This window comes from Typha angustifolia, chromosome 4 (genome assembly GCF_048772165.1).
Source record: "Typha angustifolia cultivar Huaian chromosome 4, ASM4877216v1, whole genome shotgun sequence".
NCBI classification, from domain to species: domain Eukaryota; kingdom Viridiplantae; phylum Streptophyta; class Magnoliopsida; order Poales; family Typhaceae; genus Typha; species Typha angustifolia.
The window spans coordinates 466,243-481,334 of record NC_133242.1 but is presented as its reverse complement, the minus strand read 5'-3'; the positions used below and the strand labels follow the sequence as shown (position 1 = coordinate 481,334).

The 15,092-nt window shown below is 41.5% G+C and overlaps 3 protein-coding genes across 3 annotated transcripts; 1 reads left to right on the top strand and 2 right to left on the bottom strand.

The window, feature by feature from the left end:
* The first annotated feature begins 33 nt into the window (after positions 1-33).
* LOC140759742 (zinc finger protein 1-like) lies at positions 34-1,001 on the top strand. Its single transcript, XM_073096380.1, has one exon. The coding sequence runs from the start codon at positions 170-172 to the stop codon at positions 854-856; it is 687 nt and encodes a 228-aa protein (XP_072952481.1). The 5' UTR covers positions 34-169; the 3' UTR covers positions 857-1,001.
* Positions 1,002-2,708: 1,707 nt separating this feature from the next.
* LOC140759076 (probable N-acetyltransferase HLS1-like) lies at positions 2,709-4,683 on the bottom strand. Its single transcript, XM_073095540.1, has 3 exons — positions 4,025-4,683; positions 3,744-3,916; positions 2,709-3,664 (listed from the first exon to the last, which is right to left on the bottom strand). Exons 1-3 carry the CDS (start codon positions 4,202-4,204, stop codon positions 2,812-2,814), a joined length of 1,206 nt encoding a protein of 401 aa, XP_072951641.1. The 5' UTR covers positions 4,205-4,683; the 3' UTR covers positions 2,709-2,811.
* Positions 4,684-8,997: 4,314 nt separating this feature from the next.
* LOC140758904 (casein kinase II subunit alpha-2-like) lies at positions 8,998-14,702 on the bottom strand. The gene is made up of 10 exons (XM_073095299.1): positions 14,268-14,702; positions 14,035-14,164; positions 13,303-13,497; positions 11,817-11,974; positions 10,721-10,811; positions 10,574-10,639; positions 9,893-9,975; positions 9,704-9,767; positions 9,551-9,619; positions 8,998-9,436 (listed from the first exon to the last, which is right to left on the bottom strand). Exons 1-10 carry the CDS (start codon positions 14,588-14,590, stop codon positions 9,377-9,379), a joined length of 1,239 nt encoding a protein of 412 aa, XP_072951400.1. The 5' UTR covers positions 14,591-14,702; the 3' UTR covers positions 8,998-9,376.
* Positions 14,703-15,092: the final 390 nt, after the last annotated feature.

Sequence of the window (15,092 nt, the reverse complement as noted above, 5' to 3'; positions counted from 1 at the left end):
CTCCACTCTTCTCCTCCCTATATATGACAACTTCCCAATTATCATCTTCACTCCTCACTACTACCCAACTCTCCCCAACCTAAGCCTTCTTCCTTACTTCTTCTTCTTCTTCTTCTTCTTCTTCTTCTTCTCTCTCTTCCTGATTGATCAACCTCAGCCGTCCGATTTGATGGTGATGAATGCTCTAGAGACTTCTGCCGCCCCGATCACATCGGCGATTGGGGAAGAGTTCCCCCACCTCGAGGGGTGGGCGAAGCGGAAGCGATCGCGGCGCCACCGCACGCTCACCGAGGAGGAGTACCTCGCCCTCTGCCTCGTCATGCTCGCCCGCGGCGGCGCCGGATCAGACCGCCGCATCCCGGACCTGCCGCCCCCGCCGGCGAGGGCGGAGTACAAGTGCTCCGTGTGCGGGAAGGCGTTCGGATCCTACCAGGCCCTCGGCGGGCACAAGGCCAGCCACGGCGGGCCTCGGAAGCCGATCGCCGCCTACGAATCTTCGGCGATTTCTCCGGCGGCGTCGGGATCGGGATCTGGATCGGTGTCGGGATCGTCCACCGGCAGCGGCGGCAGGGTGCACCAGTGCTCGGTGTGCCTGAAGACGTTCCCGACGGGGCAGGCGCTCGGGGGGCACAAGAGATGCCACTACGAGGGGATCATCGGAGGTGGGGGCGAGGGGATCGGAGTTCCGTCGGCGGCGAGCTCGAGCCGCAGCCAAAGGGTGTTTGATCTGAACCTCCCCGCGATGCCGGAGATTCCCAGGTTCGACGGCACGCGGTGGTGCGCGACGGTGGAGGAGGAAGAGGAGGTGCAGAGTCCTCTCGCCTTCAAGAAACCGCGCCTTCTTATTCATGCCTAGATTAATCTATAGAATATCTTTCCCACTTCCCACCCATCCATCATCTCTTATAATTTAATATTTATTCATTTATTCGTTCAACTCTATAGTGGCGGTGGCTATTTAATTGTAATTTATGCAGAGAATTATTCATTCTTTCTAGCTAGTGAGCAATCTTCTTTAATTCCATTTATATCTTTTCTTCTGCACACTGACCACCCACTCTAACAGACGAATAAATCGTCTAAAGATTAAGAGTAGCTTTTATTACAAGGACGATTAGTTTACATTTCCTTTTCATTCTCTCCTAATAATCAAATTGTTTGTGTTAATGTACACATAATTCGCCTTCAAATTAATTAGTATCAGTATACGAACATTTAATTAAAATTAAAGAAATATACGTAGAATGTTACCCATTTCTATTTTTTTTTAGTAGTTATAAGAAAGTAAGATAATTTTGAGTGGTCGTAAGGTTATGAGATCAGATATTTTTAAGAATGGGCTCAACTTCAAGCTCTCACGTTAATTATATTAGTAATAGAATATCTTATCAGGTTAGACTGTATTAATATACATGTTTAATATTCAATTGAATTTTTTTTAAAAAAAATGAATAAAAGTATAGAGCAATTCTTTTTTCTAGACTATAAGAAAAGCGAGAGAAATTGACGTGAGAGAATTTTGTTTGTGAAAAACAAAATTGTCTATACGATTTGGTTTATTTAACTTTAATAATCTATAATGTTTAATAGTCAAGTTTTATGATGCTGGCCTAGTGAGGAGTTATTGCACATCTAGTAGGTAACTTGTTTATGTTACATCCTTACTTTTTAACTCTTCTTTGTATATTTACTCTTGATTTTTTTTTTAAATAATTTGAGTTACATAGAGTATAAATCGCCACATAACTTTTCCTCTCAACTAAAAAAAATTGTTTAATTTTAAGTTCCTCTAATATTAAATTTGTTGTAGTAAAAATAATTTAACAAGAAATAAAATATATGTCTAATCACCTCCTCATGAATAACTCTTCAATCATGTTGTTCATATATATATATATATATATATATATATATATATATATATAATCCCTTGAAAATATCAAGGAGACTAGTTGGAATTAAAGAAATCAAAATCAAAGAAAACTACCAAGCCGAGGGGGGAAGTGTGATTGAATCAATAATAGGATGCTTAATGCTGATGATGGACTTGTTTTATTGACAGTGGATTTTCTCTAATATTACTTTTAACTGTTCTTGTCATCGGAAAAGTTAAACAAAAAAGAAGAGATTTTTCTAGGAATCAAATTGGCGATGCCTCTCGCTAAAGATATTGGGCCCAAAGACGAAAGTGGTAGACAAGATGTACCCTTATATTGGATACTATTAGTGATTCAACATGTCGGATCATTTAAACATAGTTCGAGGGCCCAATCTTGTCCCCTAATAGATCTCGATTCTCGAGTACACCATCACATGATTAGGATGAAGACTAACACCCAATTTCAGATTAGGATCCAATCTCACTGGTGCTTCTTTAGGCTAATATACAACAAAAGTGGATCATTAAGGGCTACCCAGAATTTAGCTAGATTGAGGTTTCTCCGGGATATTCTGAGAGAAAATAGAAAGCTCAAAGAAGATATTCTTTTAATAAAGTAAAGTAAAGAGAAAGGAAAGGAAAGGAAGAGAAGGGATAAGTCTTTTAGTTAGTTAAAAAGTCCTAAAAAAGACACCTACATTGCTTACTATACTATTTCTTCTTCGACCCATTTCTCCTCTCTAAACCGTTACGAACTACTCTTTTCCTCCCCACTAAAACAGGCGAAAAATTCCCTAAATCCGTTACCAAGTGTTTTCTTCAAAAACTATGCAAAAAACTCCTTTTTTTTAAATTAAAAAAAGAAAAAGAAAAAAGGGAGGGGCTAAAAGAGAAAATTACAGCTTCCTATGGTTATCCACCGTCGGATGGGGCTAAAACTCCCTGGGGTCCACAAAGATGGACGGCCCAGGAGGCTTCTTGGTCCAGTCACCGAGAGCCCCATCGCTGTACTCCTCGGCGAGCCGCTTCACGCACCATAGGTCCTCGGCGCACGATAGCCTCCCCCAGTGGGGGATCCCGGCCCTGAGCGGCTCGCACGCCGCCACCTCGGCCGCCACCACGCTGCACCCGCCGTCGCGGGCCATGTTGTGCACGTGCCGGCACAGCGCCGTCACCAGCCTCGTTGCGCCGCAGCCCTCGCCGCCGACGCCGTACAGGAAGTAGAGCCCGAACGGGCGGAAGAGGTCGGGCACGGACGGGATCCGGAGCCAGGAGAAGGCCCGGTCCACGAGCCGGCTCGTCCGGGCGAAGCCGCGGCGCCACCTCGACGCGCCCCGGACTTCGAGCCGGAAAACCTCCTTGCAGTTCCACACGCTCGCCACCGCCCACGACTCCGGGGGCTCGGCGAGGAACGACTCGGCACCGCGCCACTCGAACGAGCCCTCCACGGCGAGGAAGGTCCCCAACGACAAGGAATTGGAGAGGACGGCGTCGATGTCGCGGGGGAAGAACTCGACGGAGGCGAATCGGAGCCGGTAGAGCATCTCAGCTTCGCGCGGCGGGAGCCGGATAATTTGCGCGCGGCGCGGGAGGGGGAGGCGGTGAGCGAACACCGGATTGACTAAGATGGACGGTGTCCGGAACTTGGAGTACCCGCAGCGCTCGGTAAATAACCGCACCGACGCCTCGTTGTCTTTATCCGTCGCCATGTAAGAATACTCCGCTCCCATTTCTCGAAACCATTCCTCCATTCTCCGCACCAGCTTCAACCCAATACCTCTTCGCCTATTCCAAATAATCCAATTAATAGTTTGTAATCAACTTACGAAGAATACAAGGATAATAATATCGATAGGTACCGTACCGGTGGTAAGGGGAGACGCGGAGGCCGAGGAGGTAGGCGACCTTGGTGAAGAGATGGGTGTGGTGCCTCGCGGGGAAGCGGTGCGGGTTGTGGGTGCCGCAGGAGACGGTCTTGATGCAGCCGCGGACAAGGCCCACGATCTCGCGAACCGGCCCATTAGTTGTTTCGGCAACCTGTTATGATCCGCGACTAAGGTCTAAGAAGAGGAAAAGCCAACAACGTTCGAAAGAAACAAATAATAATAATAATAGTAATAATAATAATAATAATAGAATTAATACCAGCATGAGGGAGGCAGGAGAATGGCGGATGCGGCAAAGAGGATCGCCGAGGAGGTCGGTGAAGAGGCACAGCTTACCGCTGGGGCCCACCTCGCACATCCGCTCCACCGCCTCCACGCCATGGCGGTCTCGCTCGGCGTCGTATTCTCTCACTACGATCACCTCCTCCTCTTCCTCCATCTCTCTCTCTCTCTCTCTCTCTCTCTTTCTAATAGAGGAACAAAGAAGAGTTCTTGAAGAACTATATATATGTGTGTGTATATATATATACACACGGCAAAAGGAAAGGGAGGAAGAGTTATAAAGACTCCTCTTGAATCACGTGTGAGGCGAAGCAAGAGGAAGAGGGAAAGAAAGGAGGATCTCTTTTTTGCTTTTCTTTGATATCAACTAACAGATACACACTCCAAGGCTCTCTCTCTCTCTCTCTCTCTCTCTCTCTCTTTTCTCTCTCTCTCTCTCTTTTTGGGCTTTCTTTCCGATATATATCGTTTTGGGCTTTTCTACGCTAGTTGGTTTTCATCATTGGGAAGGCTTTAATGGAGGAGTGAGAGGAAGAGGAGGATGGAGTGGTGGTTATTTATAAACGAGCGAATGAACTGGAGGAGGGGGTGAAGTAGTCATGGTGGTGGTCAAGAGAAAGAAGAGGAGAGCACGAGTTAGTGGGGTACATTCAGATATGAGGCGATGGGCCCTCTCACTTACAACCCTCTCTCTCTCCCCCCCCCCTCTCTCTCTCTCTCTCTCTCTCTCTAGAATCGTCGCTTTCTCTGAGAGAGAGAGAGAGAGTAGGGGGAATTGCGGCTATGGCTGCGCCGGCCCAGCATCTGGTGCGCCGCGGGTATATCAAATCATTTCCCATCATAACCCGCCTCATAACCTAATCCACTTTGCAAATAGCACCTGCCAATGTAAGCAAGTTTACGATTAGAGCCCTTCCTTCTCACTATTTACATGTCGCAGCCTGCTATTTCAATGAACGAGGCGAGGATTGAAGATTAGGGGGGGGGGGGGGGGCCGGAGGGGGGGGTTTCAAATGCAAATTTCCTACTGAGGAAGAAGGAGGGTAGAAGGGTAAATTTGGTAGGCTAAAAAATCCCACTTGGGTATGTAAAGAGGTAGAGTCCGGGGTGCGCATTAATGGTCCTTTCTTTTAGAAAAATTCCCTGTTATAGCAATGCAACCGAACTGACTCTGTGGGGCCGCAACGTGGCACGACGGCCGCCAGCAATTCAGGGAGAAGGCCATGGGACGCTCGCCACGTGTACGCCAAGGCGGCGGTTAACGGCGGGATCACGATCGTAATTATGAAACCCTCCTACTGGTCACCAAAGCATTAATTACTATCACGACGCCATTTAAATTAGGTGGCACTCCGGGGGGGGGGGGACCACCCAGATCCAAGCCATCCGTCGCTGACGTGGCAACGAGGACCAGTAAATTTATCTATTTAAAAAACAATAAAATTTCTATCTCTTTTTTATTTTATAGAAATAGTATAAAAACTATATATATATATATATATATATATATGCAATTCCAATCCTCTAGAAGTACGTTTTTATGACGTGGGTAGAGAGAGAGAGAGTGAGAGGAGGATAAGGAGGGCGATGGTTGCTTTCTTAACAGTTAGCTAATAATGATAGGTGGTCAGGGGTTTAATTACTTAATAGAAGATTAGGAGGAGAGCCGTTTTAGATGATAATGATGATGATGATGGGCATAGCCCCGATGGCACTGGCAATAGCAATGGGAATGGATGGCAATGATTGGGATTCTATTCTTTCCATATCCATCCCTCTCCTAAACCATGCAATGATGTTGACTGGACAATTCATGAAAAATAAGGAATTTTAGATTGGAGGCCCACTTGGTTTAAAATATTATTTCTCATCCTACTCGACCTCACCTACTTTTCATGGCTCAAGTTCTGGCTCATCTCAATTCTATAAGTATAATTTTGTTTTTGTTGTTGCTAATAAGAGGATTCTAACAGCTACTTCTCCACCGGTACCACCAGCATGTTTGCTCAATGGAAGAGACAACCCTAATATACATTGTGTCCTAATGTAACACTAAAGTAATTAAGCATCGCTAAACACATGCTAATTAAAGACAGTCGCCTCGATCCGATCCGTATAATTAATTAGATTATGTTTCCCACTCTCTACTGGTGTTAGGAGGGTTGAACCCTATTTGTCGCAACATAGACATGAGAATACTAACCAAGGATTGTCGTACCAGGACAGGACCGAAAGTCCGCGCAGATAACCTACCTTTGTCCACATGGCCACATGGATGGCTGCCACCTTACCTTTTCTCTGACTCAAAACACTAGACTTATTATAAGGTTAGAGAGAGCATAATATTTGGACAAGTAGGGCAGCAAGTTTGCGGCAATTAGGGATTAGTGTCTGATGTTGGATTTAGGAGTCTTAAAGAGAGAGACAGAGAGAGAGAGAGAGAGAGAGAGGAGAGGTTGACCCAAAATCAGGGGTTGGAGAATGGGAATGGCTGGTGGGGAGTGGCTCGAGACATGGTGGTGGGGGGGTGGGGGGGGGGGGGGGGGGGGGGGGGGGGATTAATTAACACTCAGCTGCCTCAAATTAAGGGTGACAATTAGTTGTACACTCACTAAATTAAGAGTTTAATATTGTTAACAAATTTTCAACTTAGAAGAACATTGTTTTGTGCGCTCGGATTGTAATTGTAAGTTGAAGTTAGTGTTGCTGGGTAGGCTGCATAAAACCCGGGGGTAATGCTTAAAAATGTAATAAGATAATAGCAACTTGTGGTTGTAAGTATGCGATGAGTCTGTAGGACTTCTCTCATCCATAATTGGGATTCTAGCTACAGTTGGAGCTGTCTCAAATGCATGTGTTATGGTAGGCAATCTTTAGACAATCTCATAGTAAAGATATAGTGTTTAGACCAAACATTATGCTGTCGAGGAGAGGCATGTACACATGGCATGCTATGTCAGGCTTGTCTTGCTTAGTTGGGCATGCCAGCTATGCCATCATGCTGTGATGCCCTTGCTCTTGCATCATCACCATATGAGACATTGGTCAATCTGTCACATGATATATATATATATATATCCAATTTAATTATATTTAGTTTTTTTTAAATATTTAGCAATAGAAAAATAATTCCATTTATTTTTAATAGTCGATGTATATTTTGGTACACCACAGTAAAAAACATAGAATTAGATAAAATTAGATTGTAAAATTCTAGTAGTCCAGAAAAATTTAAACTCGAGATTTTTTTTGGGGGAGAAGGATATGGACATATGGTTCAGAAGAGTCCAAAACCAGTAGTTGGGCTTCAACAAAACATATCTTTGACCATGAGCATAATCTACTTTCCATCTATATCTACCAAAGCCCATGGGCCATGCCAGAGTAAAAGGAAAAAAGAAGAAGCAGTATCCCTTTCTGTACCACAAAATCTCTGCCAAAATATTTATCAAAGATAGAGAGAGAGAGAGAGAAAGAAAGAAAAGAGAGGAAAACGTTTATTTATTTATAATTTAATCCTTCACTACTACCTACTCCAAAAGCAGAGGCATAGACCGTAAGACGTGTACAATAAGACAACTAATTAGAGACGTATCGAAGAGTTAGAGTTTGGGATAAGAGCCCAGAAGACCAAAGTGGGGCCCCCTTTGAACACCCTTCGTTTTGGACCTTCAAAATTCAAATGGGAATGGATCAAACATTCAACCATACCATACCATACCATCTCCTTTAGGTCTCATCCATGTCGCCTGCCTGTGTCGTGTCTACGGTATTTACCCCCAACTGAAATGGATGGTTTATCATATATAGCATCCATTGTTTTCGATGAGGCATGTCATGAGGATGAGGGGCTGCCATACCATATCACCATGTTATGCCATGTGATGCCAAGAGTAGATGGAGCCATGGGAGTTGCCATGTTGTCGGAATCATGGATGGGAGTGGAGAGATGTGGACATCTCCATCTCTGTCACTCGGCTACAGTGACTGCTGGCAGAGTAACCGGACACTTGGCCTTCTCTCCTCACTTCTTGCGTCGTCACTCGTGATGAATTAGACTACTCTACATCCCAATTGAGACGGACAGGAGTAAACTACTAACTATCAAATCGCCACTCCATTGCAACGATAAAATGAGTTTGTATTTTTTAAAAAAAAACTATTTTAAATTATTTCACTAATTCTTTTACGCATTTAATTTATTTTAAAACTCAAATATAAGTCACTTATATAAACATTTTACCAAATTTTAAATAACTTTTTTTATATAATTATTTAACGCCCTTTTAATATAAGTCACTGCTTCTGAATCAATGATTTATATACAGATTTTTTTTTTTTTTCTCACACCGGGTATCCTGATATCTAGAGGGCTAATTTAGTCAAAGAAAACTCTAAAACATACTTTTCTGATAAAAATTATTAAAAGAGAGCTGATAATAAGTTATTGAGCAAATTGGAATCTTTCCAGCCTCCATGAATTGTGGCCCAATGTATCATATGCTACTAATGAAGGTTGGTTCACCGACCAAATCATGAACAGCAATGACCACTAAGCTACATTCTATGTTCGGTACGAGAGAAGGCCATCACTATCAAATTTCAGTAATTTACAATTGACTGGCCTTGGAAAGGTACCTCATCAGGTAGTATCCAATAAGCACACTTGAATTGAACGCCCACTTTGCATGCCAATATCACAAGTACCATCAGACTTGGTACACAATTATTTGATTAGGAGCAAGTTCACATCAGAGAGTAAGAGATCCTAATCATATGTTGTTGCAACACCTTTTTCCTATGAGAGAACAAATAAGGAACTAATCCGATAGGAATATAAAATCTGAGTCAAAAGATCCACGGACGTATACTAGACATCTTCAAGTCCGCTATCAGAAAAGGACTTGGATGAAATGGACTCTCAAGCAAATAAGAGGGGAAGAAGACAGCTAAAGAAGCTATCCAGCAAGCTAATATATATGATTGTCCATGAAAGAAACAAGATAACAAACACAGAACCAATGCCCTCAAAAGCTTGAATTCAAGAAGTAACACATTCTTTGGAAGAAGACGTACCAATTGCCTCCAGTGATTGATATTATATTTTGAAACACAATGACTAGGCAGTGAGAAAATAGCTTTTTTGACTTCTTTGTACAATGTTCTTCCACCGGTAGTTTAAAAAGATTGCCCACTCTTGATACTTGATAGTACACAGATATGATAAGAAAAAGATTGCCCACTCTTGATACTCGATAGTGCACGGAAATGATAAGAAACGATAATTCGAAACAAACATCAGTGCAGGAATTCACACTCAAAATCCAAACTACTCAGTGCGCGTCCTGCTGCTTTCAGCACTTCTCACTGGATAAAAGTAGGGATGAGCCTGTATGCAGTGGGTAATTATTAGTTAGACAATGGGTTATGACATTATTAACTACATTGGTCTAGATAAATTTTTGCAACAAATTGTTGCTACAATGGTAGCAAGTGCTATTACCATAGCTTCTTTAGCCGTTGGCCTCTCCTGGTGGTCATAGCGAAGCAACTTGTCCACAAAGTCAATCGCCTACAGAAGACGCAATAGGTTAAAGAAGACGACAAGTAACAAGTACAGAACAGAATCAATGTAAAGGCCATGAGATCAACCCACCTCGGGGGCTGCCAGATGCTGATTATCAGCATTAACAAACCTTGTCCATGGCTTCCTGCTGTGCCTGTGACAACACCAATACCGTTAATTCTGGAGAAAATTCCAGTCTTACAAAAACAACAAGCTCGTATGATTTCTCTCAAGAAAAAGTTTGTATGATTAATAAATAAAAAGAGCAATATTCACAACCTTCCGACAAGTGCCTCAAGGTGTGGGTCAAGCTCAAGACGATATTTTCCAAGATATGCATTCAATTCTTCTGTTCCGAGCACCTGGAACAGACATCAGGTCTCAATTGGGCTCCAAAAGATGAGGTTTATTAATTCTTGTATAAGAAAATAAATAGAGATACCAATCTATCAGACCTAACGTTAAAGAATTATGATCAAAATAACTCTACAACAACAGCAAGCTATAATCTGCACAGAAGGTAATTACTGTTATTCAACTTTTTCCTTTTTATATAAATGTATGAGATTTACTAGCATTCTTACTTTTACCCAATTTTCCGATAAGACATCGCCAGAAAATATTCAACATCCACCTCATGTGGACTGGATTATCACCTATCAGAAGCCAAACTAAGGTTATTTGAAAACAACTAACTAAACTAAAACGGAAGGCAATGTTATTTGGACATTCTGGTATACCAGCAAAATCAAGCTGCTTGTAGGTATAAAAATTTAACAGAGCTTGAAAATATATTAGCTAAATAAAGTGTCAATAGAAAGTGAAAGTACATACTCAAAAAGGGTGAAAAGGAAGAGCAATGTCGTATTACACAATCTTATCTGCAACAGGAAATATGAAAACAAACCCAAAAAGTAAAAAAAGAACATCATCTTATTGACTTGAAAAACTTGAACATACCTTAGCTATTTTTACCAATTGGTCATAATTGTCATGTCCATAAAAGAAAGGCTCCTTACGAAATATCTGAGGAAGATGATGTGCTAATGACTATAGAGTTTAGGAAAGGTAATGTTGCTGAATGGCTATGACTAACACACTACTTACCATCCCAGCAAACATACAACCGAGGCTCCACATGTCCAAAGAATAGTCGTAATCTTGCAAGTCGACAAGAAGCTCTGGGCCCTTGAAGTATCTAACAAAGTAATTATAAACAGGAAGCATGGTAATGACCACATAAGCTAAATGAATACTATTTGATTTACCTACATAGGTTTTCTAAAAAGTTTGCCACAGAAAACAGCTCAACATTTTTACAATTGTTTAATTTCAGGATGATGAAAAGATGAGTGTACATGCCAAAACAAATCTGGAGATGAAAATGCATATATGAAGTCATTGTCATTACATAGAACATCTTCCACTGCTATAAATCAAACTTTTTTTCTTTCTAAAAACAATATCATCCGGTTCCCATGCCCAGATCCTTCTATACTTAAAATAGAATAGATGAAGCAACAGGAGAAGTATACACAGAAGAAACAGAACACCAACATGTCATGATTAACAGCTAGATCAGCAGGATGAATTTTTTGACAAATATCCTGGCCAGTTACTAGCTAACCAATAAAAGAGCCCAGATTGCATTGAACAGCTATAACATGCCATAGATGCAACCCAAGAAAATCCCTTGCTATGGTCTTAACCAGAAAAAAAAAAGCCACATGCTAGATCTGAATGCTTCTGAAGTTGCTAGTAACAGAACTTGTCTCCTCATCAACAAAAGCAGCAAGCAGAGGAACAGGGTGTCATCCACACAACAAGAAATATATAGCAAGACAAATTCTGGAAAAACCTAGTCAAGTCGCCGCGCAACCAACTTAGGATGCAATGATCAATACAACCAACCTTTATGATACATTAATAAATGAACTTACAAAAATAGTACAAAAAACTCATTGTTCCTTAAACCATAGAACAGTCTGCATGGCAGCAATCATCAAATCATCAGTCTGATCTACTAAAAATCGATGTAATTCACAGAGGTCCTCTGATCATTGATGAAACATGTAGGACTCCTTTTCAATATTATGCAGAAGTTAAGGTACTAGACTCTTGTAGATACAAGTATTCCAATAAGGGAAAAAAAAAGCACATCCAAATCCACTGTACACAAACAACTACTGGAAGGGGAACTGACCTTGAAGCAACTCGAACATTATACTCCTTCCCAGGATGATAGAACTCTGCAAGACCCCAGTCAATGAGACGAAGTTTGCGCTGCCCATGATCAATCATCACATTATGAGGTTTGACATCTCTGTGCATGATTCCTTGTGAGTGACAATAATCGAGTGCCTACACAAATACCTGAAAAAGTTAAAGACAATCAAATTTGACGGAACCTAACATTACCATGGAATGAAAGGGAATTATGTGTGTGTGCGCACGTGCGCAAAGAATGAACACAAGTTGAATCGACCTTATCCATTAATATCTGAATATTTTTAAGAACATCTAGAAAACTAATTGCATTATGATTCACCAATCAGGATTATCTCCTAGAACAACTATTGTTATGCAGAAATAAAGGGTTACTTTTTATAAATCAAGCATGATCTGTAAAGGGCTCACAAGTTAGTGAAGAAACATTTGTGTGGCCTGGCAGTTCCATGTTAGGGGATTATCAAAGAGGGAAGAAGCACGCAAGATATGACTAGTAGCATTTATATGAGAAGCAGCATAACTTGCTGTATGGGAAGTTTAAACACGAGGGGAAAAAAAAAATCTTGGACCACCCTTAGGCACTGAACTACTTAACATTCAGCATCTCAGCAAAATATACTTAAGAACCCTATACAAAACAGAACAACAATACATAGATATTAGCAAAAAAGAACAAAATATCAAGGGAATTTGACTTAAAACAATCCAAAAGCCCATAGTGGCTCCAAGCACTAATGAATGGACGGAGTATAAAGAAATTGCTGTGTGCCTGAGGTAGATCACCTTCAGCGTCAGTAAAAATTGAGTGCGTCTACCATACCCATAACCTAACAGTAACACTTTCACACTTTCTGTTCATCTGACAGCAAAATAATAGTTTCCAAAAGAAGGTTTTCCTATTCAATTGCATCATTTCTAGGTGTCACTTACCAACATTAGGTATGCCTAAGAAATTCTTCAGGATCAAATTTCCTGAAATACTAAAATATGCAAACTTTAATACACAAATTTGTTGTACAGTTACATAATTTCATCTTCTATCAACTCATCACAATGTTCATATGCCGTTTATGTTCCACTGTTGTCTAATCTTATCTCAGAGATGTAATCACTTAGATAAAAATCACCTACCAGTATCTACTTTTTACCTTAATGTCTTTAACTGAAAATGCCGATTCACCATAAGTATTGTGAAAATGCTGAATCACCACAAGTATGCGATATGCCAAATTAATCAGAACCTAAACCACTGTAGAAGGAACACTGACAGCTTATGAAATATAATATTCATTTCATCTGTCAAAATTGGATAAGAACCCTTTAGAAGTATCAAAATAATAGAACTAGTGAGAAACAGTAATGTAATCAATAAAAATGATGATAACAAAAACAAATGTCGTGCCTCAGTGAATTAACATTTTTAGCTATAATTCATTATGCACATGAAAACATAGCCTTGCCTTCAGCAATTCGTAAATATAGTATCGGATATCATAGTCTGACAAAGTTGGATAGAGAACTTTAAAATCTGTATTATTGATGTGCTCAAAGATTAAACTGGGTGTCTTCGATTGCTGATCTCTGACAATATCAAGTAGCTTCACAATATTTGGTCCACCACATAGGTTCTGGAGTATCTTTATTTCCCTCTTAATCTGCATTGTAAAATCGAACACAGAAATTAATGAGATGCAGAAAAAGATATACAGCGGGTCCTTAAAGTTTAAAATGAAAGCAGAAAGATATTATAATTGGGAAGTCATCACATAAAAATGTGAGCATGAAATACTAAGGTTTCTATCGAAGAACCAATTGTGTTTCCCTATATCTTTCTATTGAATAACTAAGCTTACAATGTATGTAAATTGCAGGGGATTACCTTCAATTATCTTGTTGCCTTTTGCATTAGAATTATTTCTTTTACATGTTCCTCTAACTTCCACTTACATCTTGATGATTTCCTATCCTTGCTAATAAGATCATATTAATAACCTTTAGCTAAATTAGGCATGCTTAATTCTTCAACTGCAGGGTAGCATCATACCATGTCCACAAACACAATGCATAAAAAATGCAGTTACAGAAAGACAAATTCCATCACGCGGACAGGAAAGAACAAAACAAAAGCAAGATAAGCTTTTGATCATTACATCGAGATAGCATATACTTTTATAAGAAGAATAAAATCGCACCTTTTTCTTCTTTACCGGCTTCAATATCTTAATAATGCACCGCTCGTTGTCGATACTGTGGACTCCCTCGAAAACCTCGCTGTATTTACCTCTCCCAACCTTCCGAACAACCTCATAATCATCTTGCTCCCTTCACCATGAACAAATTTCATCGCACAAAAACCCTAATCTCGACTTCGAAAATATAAATATCAGAGGGAAAAGGGAATATATCAATATCAGGTAGGAGTTACCCCCATTGGACGGTGAGAGACTCGTAGTCCCAGTACTCCTGGGGACGGACGACGTTGACATCGGTGTACACACGTGCCTTAGAGGCAGCGCCGGGGCGGCGGATGGCTTTCCCGATGCGCTGTGCCATGGTATCGGCGGCGACGGAGGCGAGGATGGAGCGGATGCGGACGGGGGGATCGGCGGCGCCGGTGAGCGGCGGCGCGGCGGATAACCACCGGAGAGGGAGGAGAAAGAGGAGAGGAAGAGGAAGAGGAGGAGGGGAAGAGGAGGAGAGGAGGAGGAGACGATGGGATGCGGTGGAGCGGAGAGGCCACAAGGCCATGTAAAGGAGGGAGAGACGAGGGGTATCACGAGGGCGGCGAGCCCATCTATACCTTCCTTTGTTATCTACCCCTCTCTCTCTCTCTCCTCGCCCCAGTCTCGATGATTTGGTATCTACCCCTGGAATAAAAGGTACGAGTTATTCTTGATTTAGGAAAGTTTGCATATAACACCCTACATCTAAACGAATCTGCATTTAACCTTATCATTTTTCATTTTAAAAGAAAAATCCGAACTCAGCCATGGTAAATGTAAAATCGCTTAAATACAGGGTGTCATATGGCAATATCTCCAGATTTTCTCGAGATAAGTCGGCTGTAGCCTCCGGCACCTTTGCCGGTTTCACCTACCGCGCCAATACCGCAAAACATTACAGGAGTCGGCAAAGTTGTTATTGAAGTCGGTAGATACGTCCGGCCTCTGTATGTGTATGTAGATGCTCCTCGTTCTTACAGCTGAGACGCTAGAATAAATTTCTAAACCAAACTTATTCTGGCATTTGC